Source organism: Ascidia mentula, chromosome 4 (genome assembly GCF_947561715.1).
Source record: "Ascidia mentula chromosome 4, kaAscMent1.1, whole genome shotgun sequence".
Classification (NCBI taxonomy): Eukaryota; Metazoa; Chordata; class Ascidiacea; order Phlebobranchia; family Ascidiidae; genus Ascidia; species Ascidia mentula.
In genome coordinates this window covers 16274108-16300130 of record NC_138569.1, presented here as the reverse complement: position 1 = coordinate 16300130, position 26023 = coordinate 16274108, and the positions used below count along the sequence as shown (strand labels likewise).

The 26023-nt window shown below is 40.0% G+C and overlaps 4 protein-coding genes across 6 annotated transcripts; 2 read left to right on the top strand and 2 right to left on the bottom strand.

Moving 5' to 3' along the window:
• Positions 1-52: 52 nt before the first annotated feature.
• LOC145897237 (uncharacterized) lies at positions 53-2284 on the top strand. Its single transcript, XM_082985430.1, has one exon. It carries the CDS (start codon positions 115-117, stop codon positions 2266-2268), a length of 2154 nt encoding a protein of 717 aa, XP_082841556.1. The 5' UTR covers positions 53-114; the 3' UTR covers positions 2269-2284.
• A 159-nt stretch (positions 2285-2443) lies between these two features.
• On the top strand, positions 2444-8823 carry LOC145897238 (HHIP-like protein 2). Of its 3 annotated transcripts, none has more exons than XM_082985431.1 (14): positions 2444-2590; positions 2663-2819; positions 2904-3141; positions 3336-3423; positions 3720-3827; positions 4217-4343; positions 4602-4774; positions 5109-5287; positions 5656-5799; positions 6274-6403; positions 6588-6727; positions 6900-7073; positions 7453-7512; positions 8284-8823. In XM_082985431.1, exons 1-14 carry the CDS (start codon positions 2505-2507, stop codon positions 8604-8606), a joined length of 2127 nt encoding a protein of 708 aa, XP_082841557.1. In that variant the 5' UTR covers positions 2444-2504; the 3' UTR covers positions 8607-8823. The 3 variants fall into 3 exon arrangements, with proteins under 3 accessions (XP_082841557.1, XP_082841559.1, XP_082841558.1); XM_082985433.1 differs by having other exon boundaries at positions 7453-7595; positions 8284-8423; XM_082985432.1 differs by lacking the exon at positions 7453-7512 and having other exon boundaries at positions 8284-8821.
• Positions 8824-8946: 123 nt separating this feature from the next.
• LOC145897239 (DNA replication complex GINS protein PSF1-like) lies at positions 8947-11045 on the bottom strand. Its single transcript, XM_082985434.1, has 6 exons — positions 10890-11045; positions 10655-10719; positions 10432-10533; positions 9883-9973; positions 9743-9823; positions 8947-9341 (listed from the first exon to the last, which is right to left on the bottom strand). The coding sequence occupies exons 1-6, from the start codon at positions 10962-10964 to the stop codon at positions 9168-9170; spliced, it is 588 nt and encodes a 195-aa protein (XP_082841560.1). The 5' UTR covers positions 10965-11045; the 3' UTR covers positions 8947-9167.
• Positions 11046-13234: 2189 nt separating this feature from the next.
• Positions 13235-25237, bottom strand: LOC145898764 (serine/threonine-protein kinase D1-like). The gene is made up of 20 exons (XM_082987362.1): positions 24958-25237; positions 24752-24893; positions 24546-24677; positions 24245-24381; positions 24007-24099; positions 23734-23818; positions 23594-23668; positions 23158-23260; positions 22379-22499; positions 22119-22196; positions 20801-20922; positions 19992-20089; positions 19531-19595; positions 18044-18211; positions 17469-17630; positions 17004-17102; positions 16430-16537; positions 14432-14591; positions 13943-14028; positions 13235-13781 (listed from the first exon to the last, which is right to left on the bottom strand). Exons 1-20 carry the CDS (start codon positions 25186-25188, stop codon positions 13644-13646), a joined length of 2403 nt encoding a protein of 800 aa, XP_082843488.1. The 5' UTR covers positions 25189-25237; the 3' UTR covers positions 13235-13643.
• Positions 25238-26023: the final 786 nt, after the last annotated feature.

The window sequence follows — 26023 nt, the reverse complement described above, 5'->3', positions numbered from 1 at the left end:
AATATATGTCATAACAGCTGGATTTAAGAATTGTCAAACTTGCAAAGTGCAAATGAGTGCAGCAACAGCAATTGTTTTGAGATTTGTTTGCGGAAAGCTGTCTGAACATTTTCGATGATGGAGTCAGTTTTTTGTTTTGAAATCGCTGTTGACGTGTTGACTTTAAAGAAAAGAGTACAATGCGAAATTCCGTACATCGCAGTTGCATTTCTTGACTATCCCACAATCGTAATTCATTCGGACAACAGCCGAAAGCTACAATCACAGGAAAACGTCTATCAGTTCCAGAAGGGAAAGTCTTGTCTATTCAAAATCAGTCCCACTCGACTTTATGAGCAGCTACGTTCAACTGAGATATACCTCATTGTCTTGGATAAGTCCTCTGAAAAGAAATGCATTGGATCAAGTTCATTTAGCTTGAAACAAACAGTCAAAGAAATTATTGGTGATTTGCAAACCAACGGAATCCACAGAACAACCTGTCATGGAGCAACTGGAAAAATCACCCTCACTAACTTTATGCATGCTACTGTTGGCCATGTGGATATAACATACAAATTGACAAGCCTTGGTCATTCCATAATACCACACCTCTCTGCTGTGGCATTATCTGAAAAGGAGCCCCCACTGGTTAGAATTGAAAACTGTGAAAAACCGGACACAATGCCAGAGGACAATGTGTTTTGTCCGCCTGCATTATTTTATGCAGCAGAAAGAGAAGAGGGCAAGGAAAGTCCTAACAAACCAGAAAGAGAAAATATTTTGAAAGTTGACCAGACCAACCAAAAGTCATTAAATCCCACCAGGGACAGTGACAAGAAAACCAAAAATCCTAATAAAAAGCTAAAAACTGCAGAGGTTGAGGAAAGACGGTTTCTTTCTGTTAACATAACAGGTGACCAGAAGTGTGAAGCAACACAAACTGATGCTAAAAATCTTGAACAGTATCCAGTTCTTCAGGCATTGGTAAAAGAAGTTTTGGAGTTAGGCTTTGATCAGCCCACATCAGCACCTGAGGTTTATCCACCACAACAACTTTCTCAACAGCTTAAAAACGTGGAAGGTGCCCAAAACAGACCAATTTCAATAGGTTATTCCAAAGGCAGACCAAAACCAGTTGCTTTAAGTGCAAGAAAAAAAGGAAGCACTACAAGAATGACTGAGAAAAAACCTTTACAATATCCCCTTCAATATGGTATGACAAAGTCTATGCGCTTACGAATGGAATTAAATCAAAAGCAAGAAAAAGAAGCAAAATTGTCCCCAAAACAAAGAAGAAAAAAGAAAATCACTTCTAAGAAAGTACCCATAAGTAAAAAACAGGCCACAGTTAAGAAACATGTGGAGGCACCACTTGATAGCCAGTCAATTACACCAGAAAACTCAGTTTCAGAAGAGTTTGTGAGTGAACAGTTGTCAATCGATGACTTTAAGCATACCACCACTGAAGATGTCATCACTGTACTGGATCCACCTTCCCCAAGAGCCCTCAGTCGACAAAGCATAGAAATTAGACTTCCAACAGCCACTTCTTCATACAATGATGATGATCAGCCAATTGAAACCAGCGAAAAATACAAGTATTCAGATGACTTTGATGATGATCAAATGTCCTTCGAGAGATCCACTTCAGCCCTGACCAATCTTGAATCATCCCCACAAAACACTGGGGTCGACTTATCCACTGATTTTGCAGCTCATGATTCACCGCATCGTTTGTCACTTGAAGTTTCACCTCAACCTACAACATCAGATGTGTCACTTAGTCCGACTTTGGGGGCTACTTACTTGAAAAAAGTGTCAGATGATGAAAAGTTTGAGGAAGAATCTATTGAGGTTTCACCTAAAAGTAGCGGAAACTTGGAAAGCCCCAATTCCTGGAAGTACTCTTTGCCTAGAAGTGCGATAACTGAGGAAAGTGAATCAAAACATACAGATACATCATCTTCGGTTGCTACAGCGATGATGACTCCCATGTTGCCGATTCCTCAACCATCAGACTCCCCTGTGATCCGATCCCTTGCCTCTGAACCAACTTCCAGGTCTAGGAACCCTCATCCACCAAGCATGTCCCATTCTTCTTCATATGAACGAATCAGGAGGAAGTTCAAGAGAAGTTCAGACTCGTTTCACATTTCTGATATCAGTGATGTTCGAACTTCTGACCTGGTGGATATTAAGACATCAGACATCAGTGAATTTAGGAGTTCCGACGAGCTTTCAACCAGATTGGCAACGCAGAGATATAATGCAAGCCCTCCAAAATAATTTTGTCCTATCATTTATATATTTTGTATGTGTGTGTTAATGCTATTGTTAAAGCGGTAATTTCATTCTTTACATATTGTTTTTGTTACATCTTTATACATTACTGTCTGCTTCATATATGTATCCGTGCAACTAGATAAATAGTATTGTTTGTCACTGTGAAAGTAATGGTGCAAAACAAATATATGCGTTTACAGGTGCAAGTAGGGTGTTAGATTCCATGCAGCACCACAATCATGCTGCATACAACTGTTTTTACTCTGCTGTTTACTGGTCTCGTATCTGCTCATCCACAATGCCTGAACTTCCAACCTCCATTCACGTAAGTTAAAAATATTTGGTCAAAAAAGGGTTGCTTTGCCTTCATAAACGTAGGACCTACGTATTGGCGTAGACCTAGTGGAGATATCCAGCTATGCACGGACTACCAAAACTTTGGGTGCTGCGGCGACGACCGCCAAATACGGGAGCAATACAACACGGAGATCGCAAAACTTTCCCATTCGGATCGTAGTAGGTGTGGCGCATACGTCAAAAACGTGCTGTGTCAGGTATGTATATCAATCCAAACACATTGCCGTGTGCATGTAAAAATACATATGGAACTGTGGTGCTAACTGGCAGACGTTTTTCAGGTTTGTTCACCTTTCGCGGCCCACTTATACAATGCGGAGACGAGCTTAGTTCCGAACGATTTCCCATCGCTATGTGGTGACTACCTGATAAACTTGTTTACCGAGTGCAGTACTTTTGTACTTAACCTCAGTGTTTCCCTTCCTGTGCCCTCGCCTGACCCCGACTACTGTTACCCGAGCATTCTCAACAACAGCCAACTCACCCAAGGACTTGGATCTGTACAGATTTCGGAAGAAGGTAGCGTGTTATGATTTAATGCTAAGGGGATTAAGCCAGCTGCGACGCAGAGCAAATGTGTTTTCATGGTGTCATTAGTATATGTCTTGTTACATTATTGAGACGGTTAGGGTAAAAACACTTTTTTGACCAATTTTGTTGATAAATTGTTCTTGTAAGGTTTTCTCATTGGGAGTATTTTGTGCTTTGTGTAGGAAACTGTGTGCAGTTGTGTGTGAAAGAAGTGGTCAACGATATTTTTACACCTACCGCGGCTGCGGCAGCCCACGATGGAACGCATAGGTTAGACTGGCATTCCGATCAATTATGGCCGTTCATCCATAAACCGGGCGCCTAATGAATATTTTAAATTGAAGTGTTTTCAGCAAGGTGGCAATAAGTGAAGTGCGCTACGTGACTGTCATCACATCGTCTGTAAATGTCAGATGTCGATTTTAGCAAACGCTTGCACGCTTTTGATGTAAATACACAATTCCTACACGATTTTCCAGAGGCTAATAATAAGTAAACACCACCTACGCAGCTTACCCGACATGAAATTCAAAAGATGCTGGCCAGTAATTGTCATCGCTTTGCAGATTGTTCGTAGCTGAACAACGTGGAGTGATCTGGGTGTTCCTGAGTGACTTCACACGTCTATCTCCACCCTTTCTAGACATCCAGGCGTCAGTCTATTCAAGCGGCAGGTGATTTACTATCAAACTTTTAGGTACAATTGGTGTCTTACTGCGGTTAATGGTTCGTAGAAAAAATTGATAAAAGTTTAGTGGACTATCGAAAGAATCGAATCGTTTTTACTCGATCTGTTTGAGTTTGTAATTTAAAAAAATAGACTACGTTCTATCTATATACCGCCAACCTCAATGGTGTCACAGATCATGTCTGTAAACTGCCGGCTTATTGGTTGTTTTTTGTTGCATTAATTGCATGACAACAAAGTGTGTCATTTGATTACATGGAGGTGAACAATGAATTTCTGTTCGAATGGCGGTCGCTCCGAACAATTTGTCAAGTCATTCTTCACCGAATCGCACATCCCTGAGATACGTGTTGTTGACTTCTGTTGTGTCTACAGGGCGTTCGACGAACGAGGATTACTCGACCTGGTTTTTCACCCAAACTACAGAACCAACGGGTTTTTCTACGTCCTTTACTCGACGAGGTTCAACCGCAGACATGTGTCACGAGTTAGCGAATTTAAGGTTCGAAACCACTTTTGATCAATGCCTTATGCCTTAAATGCCACATGTAAATTTCTGGCAAAAAGTGTGGTTCGCGATGTAAATTTGTGATCAACTGCCAACGCCGTTAACAGGGCGGGCCTCCCCTTCCATCTCGTATAAAGACAAATTACATATAGCGCATGCACGTTCTTGCCCAATATACACACATTGACTCATAGGTAGTTTTGCGCTTTGGTTACAAATAAGGTCACAAAATGCAAAAAAAACTTTTTTTAGGTTTCCAGCGACATGAACAAAGCACTTCGTTCTACGGAACGGGTGGTTATTGATCTTAGTCAGCCGGCTACAAATCACAACGGCGGAAAGCTATTGTTTGTGGACGGCCTCCTGTACGTGTTCACCGGGGACGGTGGCAGAGCTGGCGACCCCTTCGGCAATGCACAAAACAAGTATATAAACAGTTGTTGTACGGGACATGTGATTTAAATTACTTTTTCTCAATTGGTATTTCGGCAAAAGCAACTTTGTGCGTTTTTTGTTAGGTTCAAAAAACACCAAACAAAACTGTTTGATTAAATTTATTGGTAGATTCACCCTGGGAAGTGTAATCAACGTATCTCGAATCAGATGTTGCTTTAATTCCGATGAGAATAATCGAGTAGTTACATATGAGAGTTGTTGTCCCGGATGTATACTTGTGTAAACTAATGAAAAGGGAATTTGCCAATGTGTGATTGTTTTTACGTCTTTCATTTTGCGACCGAGCGTCTTGAATATATACAGAGGTTCGCTGTTGGGCAAAGCGTTGCGAATCGACGTTGACAACAGACCTGCAGGTCAGGCATACGGAATCCCCCCTGACAACCCGTTTATTTTCACACCGGGCGCCAAAGCGGAAATTTTCGCGTATGGTCTTCGGAACCCATGGCGATGTTCAGTGGATAAAGGCGATCAAGACACTGGTGAGAAAAATGCTTTTGAGCGTTTGTTCTATAATTTGACTTGTGGGTTGTTATACCAATGGTATTCCAAAGGAAATTATACGATTTTGTGTCATGATACGCTTTGCGGGCGAATAGTGTTTGAAAGTTCATAGTAATTTCTATGCAGTGTGGGCCCCTTGTTCTATAAAAACCTTGTCCGGCCTCGTTGTGCCTCGGGGAAACGTGCCAAGCGATAAGAATTATCCACTTTCCCAGGTTATCGTATAGGATTGCAATACACTGGACTGACAATAGTGCATCACGATATAAACAAACCTGATGACTAAAGAAAACAGGAAGCATTCCGGTAACAAACTTTACCTTGACAAACTGTACATTGGTTCCAGGACAGGGTGCCGGGCGTATATTTTGCGCCGACGTGGGCCAGGACAAGTTCGAGGAGGTCGACATCATCAAGAAGGGAAAGAATTATGGTTGGAACGGATTTGAGGGAAAATCCTGCTTTAAGCCTGGACTCTGTAAAAACATCCGTAAGAATTTTAGTAGCAGTAATCAACGCTATTGGTTTTTACATGTAGGCAGTGGGTTTCCAGTAGCGTCAGATAGGTTCCAAATGAACTTGTCGTAATTGCATTGTGTTTTTCTAATTTGCTACAGATAGTAATTAAGCAAACATGAGACGTATTAAAACCGACCATAAAGATGATGATGGCACGGTCATAACTACAATATTGAATATAGTCACAACACCCCGCAGAGGCAGTAAATTGCTAAATGCCCAGTTTCAATACAAGTGGATTATTAGATTACTTCCCTTTCATTTGTTCAATGATGACGGTGACTGCAACAAGTATTTCATCAGAAGTGGCGACTTCATGTAGAAATTCGATACGTGGCAGCAATTTTTGGCAAATAAGCGCATTCCTTTAAACGCTCAAGGCACACTTCCAAAAGCGTTTGTAGCTATTTTGGAACTTGTCCAACATGCGGTTGTTGTGACGTAGGCGATCATGAACCACCAATCAGCGAATACGCTCACGCCGAGGGAAAATCCATTACTGGAGGATACGTTTACCGCGGTTGCGAATCGCCCAACCTGGCTGGATTATACCTGTTTGCCGACTGGTCCAACGGGTGGGATAATTGTTCTTGATTTCACTGTATTTGCAGGAAATTGTACTTGACAATAATTGGTTGCTGTGTATTTTAATCAACCTAACATTTTTTTCACGTAGCAATTTCCTGTCAACCCTGCGGCAACAAATCGAATGTTTTTGGATGTGTATTTACTTGATTTGTGACTTCTTGTTTCTCGCAGGCAACTCTTCTATCTGAAAGAAGCTAATGGTTTGTGGAACAGGGGGAGGATATGCATGGGTGGTGATGACGTGTGTGTCAACGGTGGCGTAACAAACCGCCACGTGAAATACATCACTTCGTTTGCAGAGGATGAGAGCGGTAGGTTGTCGGCTATGCAACGTTTAACAATCCAATTCAAGCCACACGTGACATGAACGTGGTTCATTTGTGCCGATTCGACAGATGAAAAATTTGGGAAACACTGCTATAATTTGTACATAATCTTTATAACACAGTTTAATATAGTATCAGTGATCAGTCAATTCCATAGGTGAGATCTACATCTTGGGGACGAACTTCGCCGAGCAAGGTAACTTCGGCGGGAGGGTTTACAAGCTGCTGGACCCGTCGCGCCGTGGAAATCCCCTGAAGTGCGAAACGAACGTGGCACGACCAGTGGTTGTTGGAGCCGGAACTCAAACGAGTCCGTACACCCCGATTACAGGTTCGTGTGACAAACGCGCGTGACTCATCACACTGGGAGGAGTTCCCGCGTACCGATAGGTTACTTTAGGTCACTTAGTGAGTCCGAAGTGGTCACGTTGTCCGTTTTGGAGTTTCCGGGCACGAATGTGGTTAGGGACGGTTCTTGCAGGGCGTTCAGGTTAAAAGCATTCAGAACAAATAAATATTCACCTCGTAAACGCATTACCAATATTACCCATACGTTTTGTATTTGGATTTATTTCTTTGACAGAGTAATATATGTTTTTGTGGTACATCACCGCGCATTTCGTATTATTTTGAAACTAAGCAATCGCGTCCTGGCGTCATTTTTTATTTTCTTTGACCGCCAAAAATCACGACAACATCTTTTCCGTCAGGCTCGACAATGCCCGGGAGTTCCCCGAATGTAGCACCGTGGTATCTGTCGGTGTATCTCGGTTCGTTTTTCCTCCTGTTTTGGTCACATCACTACTAATGTCGCCCACTGTCTCTCGTGCATAACATACCTCCTTTCTTCCCGGTGAGCATCCCCCATTTGTGTCATTTGTGTGTTTGCTTGCTTGCGGGCTGTTGCATGTGGCATGTACTTTTGTTCGTTCTACACGTAAAACACGTTTGCTGAGTTTGTGCCATATGCAAAAAGCAGTCATGGTTCCAACAAGGTAATTATGTTTTGTGTTAAAACTCGCTTTTGGTTGTAACCTAAGCACAGTTAATTTGTCAAGCAACACCTTCGTTTTATTTTCTGTCATACAATATTGTATTCGTGCACTTGTGAATTCTGCCATTACATAGTCCCGCACGATTACTACCTATGACTTGCGGAGCTATATGTGAAAGCATTGTGAGTGGATACACTATGTTGCGGGTTTCGTTCTGATTAATTATTGCAGGGTTTCTTAACTGGGGTGCATGGGCCCCAGTGACGTTTTGCGTGTGTGATGAAGTTCATAATTCCATTTTATGAAGATATTCCGACATTTTACAAACTGATTGGTCGCATACCATTCTTTTTTCTTTTGTGCACTTAGAATAGGTTATTTACAGAAAATCGTTAACTTTGCATGCTTTGATCGTATTCGGCTGTTGCATTAATAAGTAGCCAATAAGTAAAATCAGAATGTGGCGATTGTCATATTTCAAATGCACGACCACAGATCCTTAACTTTCAAGCAGCTCGTCGTTTAAACTTTACCGCATTTCTACAGAAAACACACTTTCATATCGACTCGTTGGCGCAACCCAGCGGGATCGCGGTCGTGTGGAGATTCGGAGAGGCAACGGACCTTGGGGAACAATCTGCGACGACTACTGGGGTAATAGGGAAGCGCAGGTAGTGTGTCGTTCGTTGGGCTTTCGTCTTGCCATTCGAGCATTGAGTCAGGCTGCATACGGTCGTGGGCGGGGCCCAATCCATTTGGATAATCTACGCTGTACGGGAAAGGAGAGCAGTCTCTTGGATTGCCCCAATCGTGGATGGGGAAAGCACGATTGTTCGCATGCCGAGGACGCGTCAGTTCAGTGTTTGTAGCATGAGCCACCGTTTCCATTTCTATCAAATGTATTCAATTTACCGTTTCCTACTGCCACCTTACTACCAGTACAAAGTTTTAATATCTGTGCACTTGTTTTTAAACTACCAAGATCCGTTTTTACTCCACTTTATACCGAACTTTTGTCACGCAGTATTGCTATGACGTCTAGAATTTTTTTCTTTTCATGTGGTCGCACTTTCTGTTGAACAAATACATTTCATGCAATTAGTCAGTTCTGCAAATCACATTGGCAAACCAAATGTTTCGAGTTTTCTGTACCAAAATAGACAGGCTGATGATTAAAAAAAAACGCACAAAATAGGGCTTATACGGTTATTTTATAAAGCCTACTTTTTCAATGACTATATATTTCGAAAAAAGTTAGAGGACGTAACTGTGTTGATTTGGAACAACTTTCAAATATTTCACCACAAAGTTTGCCAAGAAAACATTTGTATGTAAAGTAGTACTGGTCACATCTGTTTATCAACAACCAAGTAAAAAATATCACAGTGTTGGTTTTCGGGCTCAGGCAAAAACAACGACAACTTAGTTCATCAGGTAATGTGTTTGAGTACACCTTGTCTAATGAGGTGTTCGCACTGTGACCGAGGAAGATAGTGCAAGGAGTTCTTCTTCAACAGAATTCGAGATCCGTCATTCAGTTCTAGTTCTCCCTTGTCCTCCACACAACGCACTTCAATGTACACATTCTGTGGTGGCTGCAGGTCCTGAGTAATGCAAAAGTTGCAACTTATAAGCAGTAAAATCTTTATGGAGTTTTTCCCAAACTTTTCTTGTCCGCATGCCCTATTTTTTTTTCTTTTGGGCTTCGCTATCATGCATTTCTTGTAGTAAGACTTAATGATCATGTTCAGCAGTTTTGCTACAAACTGGAGAATAGTTCATGGAACCCTTTATATTTTGTTGTGGAACTTCAGGGTTTCTTACAACCCATTTTGGAAATCACTGCTATACATACAGGATACAAAATACATGTTTGATATAACAAATTTTTGTGAGTGCAGACATTTCTCAACTTAAATAACCTTTTCATATGAACGCCAACATGGAAGTTAACCACTTGGCCTAGTAAAAGAAAAAAATTGCCTAACATTAACACTGTTCAAACCTGAGTAAGATCCAAACCACCAGGGCCGAGTGACCTCATATAGTTTGCAAGAGAACGATTGTATCTTGTAAACCATTGCATCTACACACAGCACAAATACTGTATATACACCTAAACATATACATTATGTCACAAAATACCTCCTTTTCCGACATATTATTCTTTATGTCAGGTGGAAGAACGCTGCCAAACTCCCATCTCAGGGATCGAATTTTTGCTAACCTGTTATACCTAATGTGAACAAAAATATTTCAAAATATATTGTTTGGGGGCTTGCCATTGAGGCATCAGTGTTGTTGTAAAATTCAAAAAAAATATTTAGATGTGCGAGCATTTCCATCAAAAATTTTGTTTGCAATCATAACTGATTAAATGTACATAAACCTGTGATTTATCACCATTGACTCACTTTGCACATAACATAGTCTAGGCTGGAACAGAAAAAAAATAGTGAATTTATTTTTGTTTTTTTAGGCTATTCTCTTTTAGGTACAAACTCCAGATTGGAAAAAAATGTCTCTTTTAGGTAAAAACTTTTGCGAAAATGTACCAATAATCCTCGCAATATTAATGAGCTAATGCATCAACATACAGAAAACATTGCGGTCGTCCGCGCAATTATCGATCGCCGAAACAAAATCCTCTGCGCAAAAAAACAAACTTTCAAATCTGGTACAAACTTAACTTACAAGTATGCAATAAGGCATCTTTTGTTTCTTTGCAGGCTGTCATGTCTTATCTGCACAGCTGTCAAGGAAGTTTGGTCTGATGTATCCTGGACCAATTGAGCACTTCATAAAAACATCAGTCATTCGTTTATCACCAACAGTATTAGTTTGTTTGGCAAAAAGCTACTTTTGTGGTTTTACATGTGAAGTACATTTACAATACTATGGGGTTGCAAGACCTTACACATCATTTTGATTTGCTTCATACAGCACTTGCATTTCTTCCAGTACTTGACGGACACCATCTTCCTTTAAATGAGCAGTGGTTTGGCAACACTTTATAATTGTTGTGAAATTTAACAAATTTTAATGTAAAAGGAAAATGCACAGCAGTGTACTACTTTATGTTCTTTGTATTCAGTACACTCAAGTTAATTGACTCAACTCAGAAATGTTTTGCAACAAACAAATGCACTTACATTATAGGGTCCCAAGTTTCCGTCTTTGTTTCTGTGAAACTCCCTAATTAATTCAAGTGCTTTTTCGCCAAACATACTGCCTACAAAGCGAACACAACGTAGTCTTGCAAAAAAACGTAATTTACAAACGAACGAAACGATTGTTCGAACTTTAGTTTTAAGAGTACACTATGGTTTTACCACAAACAAAAACCCGCGGGAAAGCATTAATATTTCCGGGTCTTCGCAGTCATGCAACGAATTTATTTAACCGCTGAGTTGTGCAATATGTGAAATGCTTGTGTGCGTTAAGCGGACCATGTTCCCCATGTGAACTGTTAAAATTAATTACATTCTAATCAAAATACTATGCTAAATTATACCGTCAGCGTTCACACAGATATATATATTTAATTAACCTACAAATAAATCGAGACCACACGGATGTTTGTTTAAAATAGTCCTCTAGCTCCACCACACGGATGTTGTTTAAAATAGTCCTCTAGCTCCACCGCACGGATGTTATTTAAAATAGTCCTCTAGCTCTACCACACGGATGTTATTTAAAATGGTCATTTAGCTCTACCACACGGATGTTATTTAAAATAGTCTAGAGGACTATTTTTTATCAACATCCGTGCGGTGGAGCTATAGGCTAGTACTGTTTTAAATTACATCCGTGCGGTAGAGCTAGAGGACTATTTTAAATGACATCTGTGCGGTGGAGCTAGAAGACTATTTTAAATAACATCCGAGCGGTAGAGCTAGAGGAATATTTTAAACAACATCCGTGTGGTGGAGCTAAAGGACTATTTTTATTAACATCCGTGCGGTGGAGCTAGAGGACTATTTTAAATTACATCCGTGCGGTGGAGCTGTAGGACTATTTTAAATTACATCCGTCCGGTGGAGCTACAGGTCTATTTTAAATTATATCCGTGCGGTGGAGCTATAGGACTTTTTTTAATTATATCCGTGCGGTAGAGCTAGAGGACTATTTTAAATTACATCCGTGCGGTGGAGCTATAGGACTATTTTTAATTACATCCGTGCGGTGGAGCTAGAGGAATATTTTAAAAAACATCCGTGCAGTGGAGCTAGAGGACTTTTTTTAGCAACATCCGTGTGGTGGAGCTAGAGGACTATTTTTAATAACGTCCGTGCGGTGGAGCTAGAGGACTATTTTTAATAATATCCGCGCGGTGGAGCTAGAGCAGACCTGCCCAATCTTTTTAGGGTTGCAGGCCACTTTTTCAAAGCTTAAAACATTTTCCATCACAGCAATTACCTTTTCATTTTGCAGATTTTTTAATTTTAGCTAACCTACCTGCAACCCCATGACTGCTTAACAGGGTGTACAACTTCTCAGCACGCAGCCAGTAGCATACCAGCCACATTGATTGACCTCCCACGGATCAGTAAAGGTCGTATATCTAAACTAAATCCTAAAAATTAAGTTTTGGAGGTGATCTGCTTTTTGGCATCCGGTGGCGGTTTCCTTTGTTTGTCAAAAACAATTACTCTGGGGCTTGTGACTTATGAAGATGAACTAATGTTCCTCAATAAAAATACAAATGATTGCAGCAGCTCAATTAAAAAAAGTGTACAGCTAGGTTTTGTGAATGATTCCCAGAAAACTGTATGTCTTATTGGAGAATAAACAGCCTTGGGGGACTGCCAAAGCAGCTATCCACCAATGAATTTTGTTGTCATTGTGAACAGAAGGTGTGAGGAGTTGCAAATTGAGTGAAATTTTGTGATTCATTTTGTCAAAAGACAAACCTACATTTTTTGCTGCTTTTTTTTGGACGCAATAGTGTCCAAACGAAGGCACAAACGTTCCTCAGGGTGTAAGCTAAATCAACTACAACAAATGAAATTGACCTTAATACGTAGTCAAAAGGTGGGACCAACAGAAAAACTCAACCGGGATGATAACTTTGTCATTCATTTTTCCACAAAATTTGTCGCAATATTTTGGTACTATCTTAACCAGAGTTGTCAACACTCGGCACCAATGGACAAGTAAAAACCCTGAAAACCACACTAAAACTACACAAAGCATGCTTAAAATCGTCTCAGAAGCAACCCGTGCATCCATGCTCCTTTAATCTATACATTGTCACATTGTTACGCAAAAATTTTCACTGTTACGCAGGAGTTCAACGAGGGCATGTCCACCTACGCAAGAGATGCGTCTAAAAAACAGTAGTTTTTAATTCCACATGTCTTTTCCAAACTGCCTAATGTGTTTTTTTGCGATTCGAGGAACATCCCAATTCCCCATTGACATTCAACTGTTTCCTCAACTTGACTTTTGCATTTACATATTTTATGTAAGTCATACTACATTTACGGCAGTTAAAGCAGCTTTTTTACATGGTTTATTCGCCACCCGAACGAAACAGGCACGTAATTGTTTGGTTAGTTCACGATTTTAGTACATTGCACAAGGGCCGTTAGAATAGAGAAAGAAGGGACGTTGATAAAAGATTCAAAAGACAGAAAGGAAAGCTGCATTGCAGCGAATATGACGGATGTGCGGCCGCTGAGACAGTAACGGCGTAAAAGAGTGTAGCGCGCCAAGGACGACATCCCGTCCTTCGCGTCCCCCGAAAAAAAACATACACGAAAAAATACAGAACAGTGAAACCGTCAAAGAGCACATGTTGACACCCCAAAATGAATTCTCAGTTTTGGTCGTAACTCGCGTAGCAGCGGACGCAGCAACAGCAGCAGTGAGACTGTCATAGTTGTGAGCAGCTTGACGGCAGGTTAATGTGGCGATGTACTTGTTGCGGCTTCATGCTCTTTGCGATAGTTTTCCCAATGTGGGTCGTCGCTCTCGTGGGTCAAGTAACGCTTTCCAACCGAGTTCTCCAGCTGGCGGAGGTCGAGCCAAGTCTGGTAGTCCTGCAATGCAAACAATCCGTGTAAAATGTGAAGAAAGTAAATGAGAGATTGGTGCGGACTGAGAGAAATTGGTATTTTTTTCTCATACTAGGTTTTGAGGTGTTTGTACACGTGACAAATACAGATGGGTGGAGCTTGGATTAAGTTCCCTTACTACGTACCTGCAACCAGGGATGGAAAAGTGTTTTATCGACGCTCGGCCGGTTCTTCATCTTGACTTGCAACAGAATGCTGATCAAATCAATCGCTGAATAAAAACAAACATGTCAGAAATGGGATCCAATACATATTAAACTAGTTCCTGATGAAGGTCTGTTGGATAACGACCGAAACGTCGAACAAACAAGTGTTTCTTTTTTGCCAGAAGAGCTTTCAATTACTAAACTAGTTAACCGTTTTCCTTTTCGGTATTGCGATGACATCACCAACCAATTCCCCACCCCGTTTTGATATACTATGTAAATGTTATGAAGCATTTATACATACAACCCTAACCATTGAGCATTCACGCACCCCCATAGAAACAGATCTCAAAACCTTGGTTAACAACCGCTGTTGTACATAAACTCGTTTTGTTTAGCACACAAAACCAAAAGAACCCTTGTTTTTCCTTTGTATGCTAGCACTTTCAACGTAAATAATTAACTCACAATCGCGGCCCATCTCTTTCCAGGGGGTGGGTGGGTACATGAATGCCGCGTTCTGTATCTGCTGGTTGATATCCTCGTCCTCGTTGAAGGGGAAAGTCCCTGACAGGCTGACGTAGATAATCACGCCCACCGACCACATGTCCAACGACCGGTTATAGCACTGAAAAGAGAAGAAAGCTCACATAAAAACACACAACAACAGCGCTCTAAGATCTCGTCGGGTTTCCTAACTCCATTGTCCGCAGAACGTTTCCATCAAAATACGGACTAACTGGTTATTTATATCAAAGTAAATTGTAAAATAAAAATATAAAGAAAACACATCATAGGCGCTGGTACGTGCAGAATTGCTGCACGCACCGCAAAGCCTTGCAATGACCAAAAACCACAAAGCCCTTTTCGAGAAAATATGCGATAAACCGATAGCAACAAATTATGTATCCAGCACAATTCGAGGAAAGTAAATGGCGGTGTATAGCAGAGGTCGAACGACGAGGCTTATGTCGTGCTTTTCACATGAAAATTTTATTTAACACGAAAATTTTGTAAAGTAATTTGTTGCGACTCCCTAATTACAACCACAAAACTGATCATTGCAAATTACTTTGTCGAAAGTGCAAAAGCAATTTTTGGACGCTACAGTGTAAACAAAAGCCAATACACCAAAAAAAACTTTTGAACACTCCTTGCCACTGTTATATGTGCCATGATAGTACTGTTATCTATAAAAAGGTTCGTGTTTCTTATAAGGAGTGTCCTTGGGGGTCCAAGCGGTCGCTTGAATGTGACGTTTGGGCAGACTCAGCGGTCGCATTTTGTGAAACTTGACCATTAACAGTAATTTGAAAAATTTCAAATATTCGGACCCTTCCTTTTTGAAATTCTGATGGAATAATTGGAAAAAAAATGCAGTGAAAGGCAGTGACGTTAAACATTACATTCGGGCTTAGCCTGAGCGAATGTGCATATGTCATGGTTGGATCATTATTTTTTTCCATTTTGAAGTTGCTGCGTGATGGGTCACACCAAGACCATTGCCAATATAGGTTAGAAGTGACCTAATCCTTCTTTGGACTTTGATTTTACTAAAAATGGGGCTTAATCACCGCCAAAAACAACGTAGACTTTTGTAACCCTGGTATAAACCTCCACGAAGCAAGATAGAGCGATCACGTCCTTCCGCTCAACGTATAAATACATCGTATAAGCATTGTTTAAATCAGTTACGTTGTTTCCTACTGTCGACCTTTATTTAAAGTGACCCGGTTATGGCCGGAGGGACAGCGCTATATTTGATATATACTTCCTCTACTGTTAGAACAAATGCATCAGGTAAATGATGGATTTATCGAACATAAGTTCAATGGATATAGTAACTGCATTTGTTGTATACTAAAACAATTCCACCGTGACAATGCACGAGTCCGTGAACGCGCGGGCTTAAGGTCGAAAGCAAATGGGGGTTCTAATTGCTGGTAAAACACTTTAAGTGCCGTGCGCAAATGGCCACCCATTAAGTTTTCGTTCTCGCAGAACATTATGCCTTATAAGTAACATATTGATTCAACCAATTTTGTGATATTTTCCGTCACCTAAAAGATATTTGCACGAAACGACAGTGTTGGTCCTGCCTACCAGGCCCCCCTTTGTATATACTTCTGCCTAACGTACTGATAAAACAGAACATTAACACACTGGCTACGAACGCACATTTGCCAACAGACGACTATCACGTCTGTCGACTTTCATTGATTTTCGCTCATATTTTCCACAAATCCAACCGTCCAGGTTTTGTCAGATCAATGTAATCCGAACAGTACATAGACATCTGACACAAGCCCCCTTATAATTACAGGCAGAAGCCACAAAGTGAACTGATTAAAAATATAACGTACAAAAGGATAAGCGACAGACTGAATCGCCAATGGATTTAACGGATTGACAAGGGCCGTGCGTTCGGAATTGAATCGGTCGAACTCGATCGCTTAAATCACCAACCTCTTTTTTGAGGACTTCGGGAGCGAGGTAGGCGGGAGTTCCCACCACTGATCGACGGAAGGATTTCTGTCCGATAATCCTTGCAAAGCCGAAGTCGCAGAGCTTCAACTGGAAAAATATATTGAAATGTTCAAGCAAAGCGGATTGTTCATTGTTTAATCGGCGTCCGACCGAATGCCGGCTTATGAAAGAGCGCGGCGTTTAAGAGAGCAACCGTGGGTAAAATATATTAAAGGATTGTCTCCTGGTGAATGTTACGCTTGGACGCGGAAGTTTTCGAAAAGAGATAATTACAACCCACCCAAGAGAATTGGAAATGGTGCGTTTTTAATTGGCGGAATATCGCGGATATAACAATTCGTAGAAACCCGTTGAATCTTCTAATACAAGTTTGTTAGGTTATTGCACTAATTTGGGGGTAATACATTTTAGTATTGCACTCCACACCTCGCAACGTTACGTAATTGAATACAAAAATCTAGAAAATTCAGCAACATGCTGAAAATTAGCCATGCAGCATTACCCCCAAATTACAACAAAGCGGCTTGCAGTCGACCATGACTTGTAAACCAACCTGTGGGAATGGGTCGTCGCTTGAAAGCAAGACGTTTTCCGGCTTCAAATCGCAGTGCACGATGTTCTGGCGGTGCAGGTATCTCAACGCAACCAGAATCTTAAAAAAAAACGCACTCGTCAGCCGCATTCCTAACGGCACAGGGTAAATACAATGGTAACACGACACTGAGAAACGCCCTATCGTATGTAAAAAGGTAGTGGTAATATAAGCAAAATAGAAATTTTTTTGCATGTCTTCAGGTTTTTCTTTTACCGAGGGAAGGTTTCACGCGGCTATTACTTTTCGTGGATTCAATACTATAGTTTTTCGCAGGTCTGCTGGCTGTACATTTCACTATCACATTCATCCTTCTTCTAAAGCGCCACATTGGTCAATCACAACAACACATATTTATCATATACAGACAAAGCATGTAAAAAAGCATTGGTAAACGGTTACCACGAACTTGCAACGAATAATTACCTGGGTTATGAGGAATTTTGTGATACGCTCGGGCAATCTTCCCTTCTCGCTGGAGAGAATCATCTCAAGCATGTCACCACGTAACTTCTCCATGACAACGAATACCTGCTCTGGCGTCTCGAACATGTTGTAGAGCTTCACGATGCCGGGTTGATCGAGACACTGTGTAAATATGTGGTAACGTTGGACATGGTGAAACATGCGCGAACCACACTTGAAATTCTTTAATCAACGAAAGTCGTCAGGATTTTTAGCCAAAACAGGGTTTGTTTGTGACCGAAAAAACCCCAATGGTGCTCCATAAAAGTTGGCAAGTTGGACCAAAAGGGTTTTAACACACTGCAACTACTGTCGACTGAGCACATTTGCATTACTTAAATACGTTCAACCATCCGTACGATACATTTATCCGAACACAAAAATTATTTATTTTTGGCTTGCTCTTTTCAATTAGAAATACCAAAATCAAACAGGAATCCCATAATAATATTTTCAAGTCCAAACTTGTGTATTGAGTAGTTTTCTGTTGAACCTCACATATTTTCCCAACTAGAAATAAGTGCCTAAAGCCAAACCTCCAGTATCTGCACTTCGTGTCGTAGTTGGCTTTCCTCCTTGTGCTGAAATCGCATCTTCTCGACAACTTTGATGGCGACGTCGAATCCCTTCTTTCTGTGCTTGCCTCCATACACGATACCGAACTGTCCCGAGCCAAGCACCTCGTCCGGAAAAACTTGGTAGATCTAAATGGTGAGCATAACAGCATGATTTTTGGTCTTTGGTCAAGTGTGAAAAAACTCGTCCCTTATCTTTCTTGAGCTTTGTCGGTTAAGACTAAAGAAGAGCTTATGTTTGTACAACAGCCGGGGTTCTCAATGAGGAAATACCGTGGTCTGCGTGAAAGAATTAGTCTGGCCAAAGTTTCCAGCGAGATTACGTCATCCCACTCAAGGTTGCCGAGGTGTGTTTCTATATACGGTTTGTATTTTGCCAATTAACACTTTCACTACCGTAAAGGGTTCTTTTGGTGTCTTGGGGGTTTGTGACTGCGCAGAAAAGATACACGAAAAGGAAAAAAATGAACAGGAAGCAAATTCGCTCCACTCCAGTACACAAAGAAACCAGCGACACGAAACTGCAGTTTACGATTAACGTTGAGGTTGAGAGCCCCAGTGTCAACATGAGGTTATCACTCGATACGTGTGTGCACTCTACGCGCAACCAATCGTGTTTTAAATTGAAGCAATGAACGGTTTAACAACGGTTTTATGTCCACGCACTTTGTCGATGAATGAACACGCTTGCATTGCATACGAATACCCTCGGATGCACCCCTGTCTGTAGGCCCCTGTCGTGAGTTTTTTTCGACAGCCTGTTTTTTGGCGGGTTAATTGCGTGGTCGTTGCTTATGCCTAATGTAATTTACTACTGTCTGGCGCCCAGTCTGGTATGTGGGCGACGATAGGAATGGTTTTTGTCTTGTTTTGGGTCAACTTAGCAACGGTCGTCAGGGTAGCCGGTTTATCGCCTGCACACATAAACGCCAGAGTCACGTTTCTGAGAATTAGGGGAAATGCGGGATTGTTAAATGACCTCAAGCGTCGTGGCACTGGGTGTGGAGAGGAGTTTGGTGGACTTCAGACAACAGGAGCCAGTCTTAAGGTTTTCATTTTCACAGTTGTTTTTGCTTCAATAAAATGATTTTTTACCATTTCCAGCGTGTTAGAGACAATTTCATGTTTAAAGTGAATATAATCAATAATTAGTAAGATCAAATGACGACGGTCCGTCTACCAAGAGATATTCATTGCGTTATTCCGTTTAAAAGACATCAACGAAACACTAGGGTTTGTACAAACTCCCGATAGATGCAAAAACAACTCTTGAAAGATGTAAAAAAACATCAAATCTGGTGAACTTGTAATTCGAATCAGCCCCGCACAGCATCACCGAACATTTCACAACCGAACGCAAGAGGGAGTTTTACGAGGCAAACAGCTCCAGCAATCGGGTGTGGTCGATACCGAGCTGAAGCCCAAAGCGGGGCACGCGCAATCCTCACCTGGCTGATGTCTGTGGCGTGCTCGTCCTCAGCGTCACGCGTGAGCGATATCATTACTGAGACTTCTGCAAAGCAAAACAAAACCGGTGGTTTTTCAGGGGCGGCTGCGGCTGCGGCAACGAGAGAAAGGTTTTCATATGGGATTGGGTTAAGATATTGTTCGGTTCGACGCATATTCTTTTGGTGGATGTGACGTTACAAAGTTACTAATTTGATATGTTGAATTATATTTATTTGATGTTGATTTACTTTTCAAAACAAAAACAGACGGTCTAAGAGCAGACATTATAGTTTCCTCAATAATTGTCTGAGCGCCTTATAAGTCCCGAAAAGTTTCAACTTTAAATTTTTCAAACAGTTTAAAAAGTCCTGATTAACATAAAACAAAAATTACCAAATTCATAATGCAACAACATATGTGTTGGTTAAACTATCTGTCAATGTATTTTGTTTAAACTCACTTCGTTTGATGCCTGTGTTGATATCAGGCTGTATCTGCAGTTCAACAGGGGTGAGAGCGTGAAAGATCATGTCATGCCATTCTTTGATGTTGTTTGCTCTGCAAAGAAAAATTTGTTGCCACTTAATAAAATGAAAGTTGACTCTGGGAAATCCCCCAAAGGTATATGTAACAACAAGAGTGTACAAAACGACATAGATTTACATACATAGCAGAACAGCCACACAGGTCAAATAGCTGTTTTAAAATGTTTATTCCAGCAGAAACTTGCCCACATTTATATTAGCTCTTAAGAAGCAACCATTCTCCCATATCAGCTACAAGTCTATTCAAGCCCTGCCTTATAATTTGATCAGTGCCATCACAACAGCTATGCAAACTGTTCTCCAGATCAACATGAATCTGGACTACAGAAATTTAATATCGGTGGGAAGGATTGGTCGTAACTTATTGAATTCCATTCATATTCAGTCAGGACCTACTTGCTCTCAGTACGTTTACAGCTATAGTTTTTTACACACTCATTCTATGGGATATTAACTGATATTTCTACAAACCTTATGCACACAAACTTTTTGTGAATACAATCACAAAACAAGTTGCTAGCATATCTTCTGACAGTGAATATGGAGATATTAGGTCTACTACACCATTTCAAGAAATTGCAAAACTAAAAATTCACAAAAGAAAAACCCCAAATTTTTTATGCATATTTATAACATTAAAAAACATAGTCTTTGTCACTAATGAGTTTATATTTTATGCCGGATGTAACAATATCCAGAAACACAGCAGCAGATTGAGACCTACCCTGTATCTGGTTCATCGCAGACAAAAAACTCCAGCCCTGATGTCAAGATTTTGAAATGTGTTGGCATTACTGCATCAGGATTCACCAAGACAATGCTCAGGATTTCACTCAGAGGAATTTCCTAAACAAACCAGACATGAGAAAAATACTTACAATCAGAACCAATTACAGCATTTTCCACAGCCAAGTTGGTCACCCAGGCACAACAAGAAGCTCGATTTGAAAATTATTTGGGCACCTAATTTTTACAGTGTTGACAAATTAAAATACTACTTTTCTAATACAAAAAGTCTACAAGCAAATGTAATTCTTGGTCAAATCACTGGTAAAATTAGGCATTTAAACTATTTCAGGTCTACATTTGTTGATCTATCATAATAGATTGTCACCTGATAAAAACGCACACAAGTAGAAATTAACAGTAAACTGTGTCTCAGTCATTTATTATACCATTGTGTTGCACAATTTAGTCTTAAAACAACTTTTTTGGCTTGACACTGTCAAAAGTAGAAGTCTGTTTTAAATTGCATTAAAGCAAGATAATGTTTTGGTTGCATCACCAACAACAAAAAACTGAATTTGGCATTTTGAAACATATACAAACAAAAAAGATTGAGTGTAAGTAAAATTCAACGTTTTTGCAGTTAGTATAAGATCCTTCAGTGCAATATCACCGGGGTTGTAACGTCGGTTGGAAACACAATACTGAAAGGAAGCCAGGGTCACTAATCACGCTTTATAGCAAGCGAGTGACACATCTACCAATTGGCTGATATAATCTCAAGGCTGATTATTATCATGTGCTGAGCACAGAATTAAAAGAAAAGCGCCAAACATACCTTATCTTTTTCCATGAGTTCAACATTCTATATAATGTGGGACCACTCAAAGTTAGTTTTCAGAAACTTTTTACAAGAGTTTACATGGTCTTTACACTTTATAATACGTGACATGTATCACAAAATAAACATATGTTTTAACCAGCCACTAGCTTCATAAGCTGATGTACTTACAGTGCTTGACAATCAGACATCAGGAAAAACACCAGCATTTGGTGTTTGAAAAGTGGTACACATAAAATATGCATGGCTAATGTTGCAGCATGACCAGATGTAGTAAGTATAAGCAGTGTCTGGTATGATGCATGCAGCACATAGGGATTTGATATGAGCCTAGCATATCCTGTTCCAGCCTTTAAGCTTTCAGTGGATGCAAATATGGGACAGGGAAGGTCTTATGTAGTGCTTAGAACTACTGCCTAATAAAAATTACTTGTAACACGTTTAAACCCAAAACCAAAATGCAACAATAACTTACCTTGAAGTAGTTTGCTCCTGTTTCAGCTCTGTACATAGTAATTGCTTTAGTATCAAGCCTCCAAAAGTGGCGCTTTTTCTAAAAATTTCAGACAAACAAAATCATTCAAGAACCTCAGTTTTAGAAGTTTAATACATTTGACAATCCCTACAAAAATGTGTGTATTTCCCAGAAAACAACTTTAATATCAAGACAAGGGAGGATTGTACATTATGATGTTTACATTTGCTCTTAAGTCAGGATGATTTACATGCACTCACCATGGAATCTTTGTTGGTGAAGTGCCAAAGCCAGCCATCTTTCATCACTGTGGTAGATCGCTTTTTGGTATGTTTAACTGATTGAACCACCCTCATAAGTGGAATGTTTGGTACATCAGGACTAAACAGTGAAAATTAACACAGGTGAGATGAGAAATATTTGCTGCATGTTAGAAGTAGACAGCAAGAAAGTTTAGATGTTGTGTTAATAAAATTGAACAAACGACCATTATTTTCTAGTCTAGTGGGTGGTTTTTATTGTTTAACCAAATCAGGACAATACCTTTTCAAGCATTTTTTTTTAATTTACTGGCAACAAAACATATTCGATCAATATGTTCATATTTTAATTTTTTACTTCAGGTTTTGTTTAAAAACAATACTTTTGACACTAAATACACAGTATAGTATGCTTTTAGTGACAACAAGGCAAATAAATGTAATCAAGTGCCAACTGGGCGACTTCTTAATTAGTTAATCGTGATAGTGGCAACCTTCGTTCCAGGAATTTCATAAACCAGGGCTAATGAATTGAGTTGGCAGAACATGTAGCGTGGCAACCTCAAGGATTGTGGCGGCATGTGGTATGACTTTAAATTGCATAGCTAACATTGTACAGGTCTTTGGCAGATTGTATAACAAGCAATGGGACAATGTGACCTGATGTTCAAGTGTGATATTTGATTTCATTAAATAAAATAAAATTTTCTTATAAATAAAGAAAAAAAGAAAAATTTGAATTCATTAGTCTAAAGGCATTTTAATAAAAGTATACTTACTTATCAACCTCCATGTCAACTTGCCCGGACTCTTCAGGTTCATTTGGTGTGAAAGGGTCGTCGTCAGGTATTATTTCCATGCTTGGGGACTCCTCTAAATCTTCTGCAAATCAATAACTCTGATAAATAGATGTAATGGTTAGTATATGTTGTATCACATGGCATCTGCCTGCTGAGGATCATGTTGTGTGGCATTTAAAAGGAACAAGATCTACTAAAAACATGTTAAAAGGTCACAGAAGCGCTATGAATCATGGGTGACTGTGTCGTCAGGGATAGTTTTTGCAGTCCCTCGACTTCGAGGCATGATGCTACATGAAACATAACAATCACAACATAGCACAGGGACTAGAACATGATGATGACTACATGAATTGAGAAATTATACAGAAACACAACAATAGCAATTTGAATAAAAAAAAGTAGGAACATTTACTTTTTCCATCTTCTTCGCCAGGGCAAGTCAAGGGCACACTGTCCTTGCAGCGCTTGTGACAGTTATACTTGCAATCTGTGCAATAATAATTTAAAACAGCTAATACAGACAGCAAATAGGCACACAAGAAAAATGACTACCTTTGCACTGAAGGCCTTGTTTAAAGATACCACGTAGCAAGCGCTTGCATTGCATGCATTGTGTTGGTCGTGTGTATGTGTGTACCTACGAGAAATACATGACCAGTACACAACAGATCAATAACACCACACTGAGCTTTGTATATGTGAACAGTGGCATATGAATTTAAAACGACATTAAGCTGACTACAAATGCACATATAAATACCAAAAATACATAAACCAAGCGAACAATCTTGTTGTATTTTATTGAATTTTTACAAGAATACACACCTGAAAACTATGAGGGACTTTGATTTTCTGCATTGTTTCTTTCCATATTGGACGGCAAGACCACATCTTGTTCACAGGGTTGAGGTTTACAGACTAAAGAAAATATATGTGGACACTGTTGACGCACAATCAAAAGGATTTGACAATACACATGGAAAATATACAAAATATATGTGGTGTTAGTGGTCCAAACAATATTTAAAACAATACTGGGTTTAAAGTGAGGTAGAGTACCAACCCCAATGGAATTTTGACTGGAAACTGGACCATTGCTGGTCTGCAAAGAGGTGGTAGAAGACACCTTCCGTTTTCTTGCCAAAGTACAGTCGTTTGGTATTCTGTATGCACATCTTTTGTGGTAGTTTTGCCCACAACCTACATGAAAAAGATGAAAATTAAATATCTGGTAAGCACCTACAGTATGTGCTGCTTGTACCTGTGGAAGGTTGCAGGTGTTTAAATTTACTGATAATAAAATCAATTTAAGCAAATATTACAACCCCTGACAGAACCCACAACAGCAGGAGTTTCACATTTACCTTCACACCGTAGTCCCTGCCTTACAATGCCCCACAGCATTTCACCACAATGATCACAAAATGCAGGTGAATGGTAGGAGTGCACAAAAAGTGCATGGGGCCGAATCTTAAGGTTTTCCTCACCGTAATCAGCTGGGAATAGGAAAAAAGTGGGCTGTTTTATTTCAAATTCATCTGTGCACTTTGTTACCATACTTAATACTTACAAGATAGAACAACCTCCACGATAGAGCGGTTTTTGATTTCCTCAACATTTTTAACCAGAGTAAGAATGTTCATGGACGTTTTGTCATGGATGAAAAGGTGAAGTTTGTCCGAGAGAGCCATGCATATTTGTGCTTGGGGAAACTGCAAAATGACCATAAATATAACATATACATCATCGGAGAGGTTACTACTGATAATAAAATACCTGATTAAGAAGACATTGGCAAGCCAGTTCTTTCACCATTGTCATTGAAACTTCGGAACGACTGACTACCACTTGTTCCCTGTGAAAACCGATTTGAAAATGAAACTGTAGGTCAAGGATTGGGTCTGGGACAGTATCATTTTCGCTGTTCAGGCTTCTTTGATCGGCTTGCATAAGAGGTGAGGATGATCCACCATGACTGGACCCTAGTGAGCCATAGCGGCCTTTCATGGTTAGTGATGCAACAGCACTACTATTTTCTTATGCCTTCAGTTTCTAATAACCTGATGGGAGAATATTGTTTTAAACAAAGCATCACTCAATCTAGTATGACATGTACACAAACTATACTGAATAACTCTTGCGATATAATGACAAAAAGCACACAGTGATCACATAGATTGTGCTACACTTCAAGCTCATACAACACACCTTTTAATGCCTTAAAATGCCCGAGGCAAATTCTAGTGCCCGCATGAAAGATACTAATACATGCCTTCAACAAGCAGTCTGCAAAATTCCATTAAGTAACATGCTTAGTACGGCATGCAAAACTATCTGTGACAAAATTTAAATACAACACAAAATAAGTTAACCCTACAATACAAACAATTCGTCACAAAACATGCATAATCAGCATATATGTAACAGCTACATGAAATCAGAAATCACTGACTGCCAAAAAAAATAAACTCTTGTTTTGCTGCATCAGAAATCAAACCGCAAGACGATTCTGCTAGAGCTGTGTTGTACCAGCTCTGTCATGACATACAAAGGAAGCTGAATTATAGAGTGACTTAACCCCATAATGTAAACAATGGCTGAAGCCAACTGTGAATAAGTGCTCTAGTAAGGGAAAAAGGCAAGTACACTACCATGCTATGTTTTAAAAGTTGCTTTTATTGCATAATGACTGAACAACAGATGATGAAGAGTTGTAAAATACACAGCTCGGCTTTTTGACCACATATATCAACCAAAGATAAGAAATTATCACTATTATCACTTTAAGAAAACTTAAAAAGTGCATAATACATCACACACCGCAGACATGGTTGTGGCAACA

What these genes read in the sequence shown, in the direction of transcription:
- LOC145898764 (XM_082987362.1), bottom strand. Translation starts at nt 25,188, where the DNA reads ATGAAAGGCCGCTATGGCTCACTAGGGTCCAGTCATGGTGGATCATCC. An exon ending in AAGTCCCTCATAGTTTTCAG is followed by an intron (nt 23,819 to 24,006) that starts GTGTGTATTCTT and finishes TATTTCTCGTAG; the next exon opens with GTACACACATACACACGACC. An exon ending in CAGGAGCAAACTACTTCAAG is followed by an intron (nt 20,923 to 22,118) that starts GTAAGTTATTGT and finishes TGGTTTGTTTAG; the next exon opens with GAAATTCCTCTGAGTGAAAT.
- LOC145897239 (XM_082985434.1), bottom strand. Translation starts at nt 10,964, where the DNA reads ATGTTTGGCGAAAAAGCACTTGAATTAATTAGGGAGTTTCACAGAAAC. An exon ending in GAAGCAAATCAAAATGATGT is followed by an intron (nt 10,534 to 10,654) that starts GTAAGGTCTTGC and finishes GTTTTTATGAAG; the next exon opens with TGCTCAATTGGTCCAGGATA. An exon ending in ATAATATGTCGGAAAAGGAG is followed by an intron (nt 9,824 to 9,882) that starts GTATTTTGTGAC and finishes TGCTGTGTGTAG; the next exon opens with ATGCAATGGTTTACAAGATA.
- LOC145897238 (XM_082985431.1), top strand. Translation starts at nt 2,505, where the DNA reads ATGCTGCATACAACTGTTTTTACTCTGCTGTTTACTGGTCTCGTATCT. An exon ending in TCAAAAACGTGCTGTGTCAG is followed by an intron (nt 2,820 to 2,903) that starts GTATGTATATCA and finishes GACGTTTTTCAG; the next exon opens with GTTTGTTCACCTTTCGCGGC. An exon ending in TCCGTACACCCCGATTACAG is followed by an intron (nt 7,074 to 7,452) that starts GTTCGTGTGACA and finishes CTTTTCCGTCAG; the next exon opens with GCTCGACAATGCCCGGGAGT.
- LOC145897237 (XM_082985430.1), top strand. Translation starts at nt 115, where the DNA reads ATGATGGAGTCAGTTTTTTGTTTTGAAATCGCTGTTGACGTGTTGACT.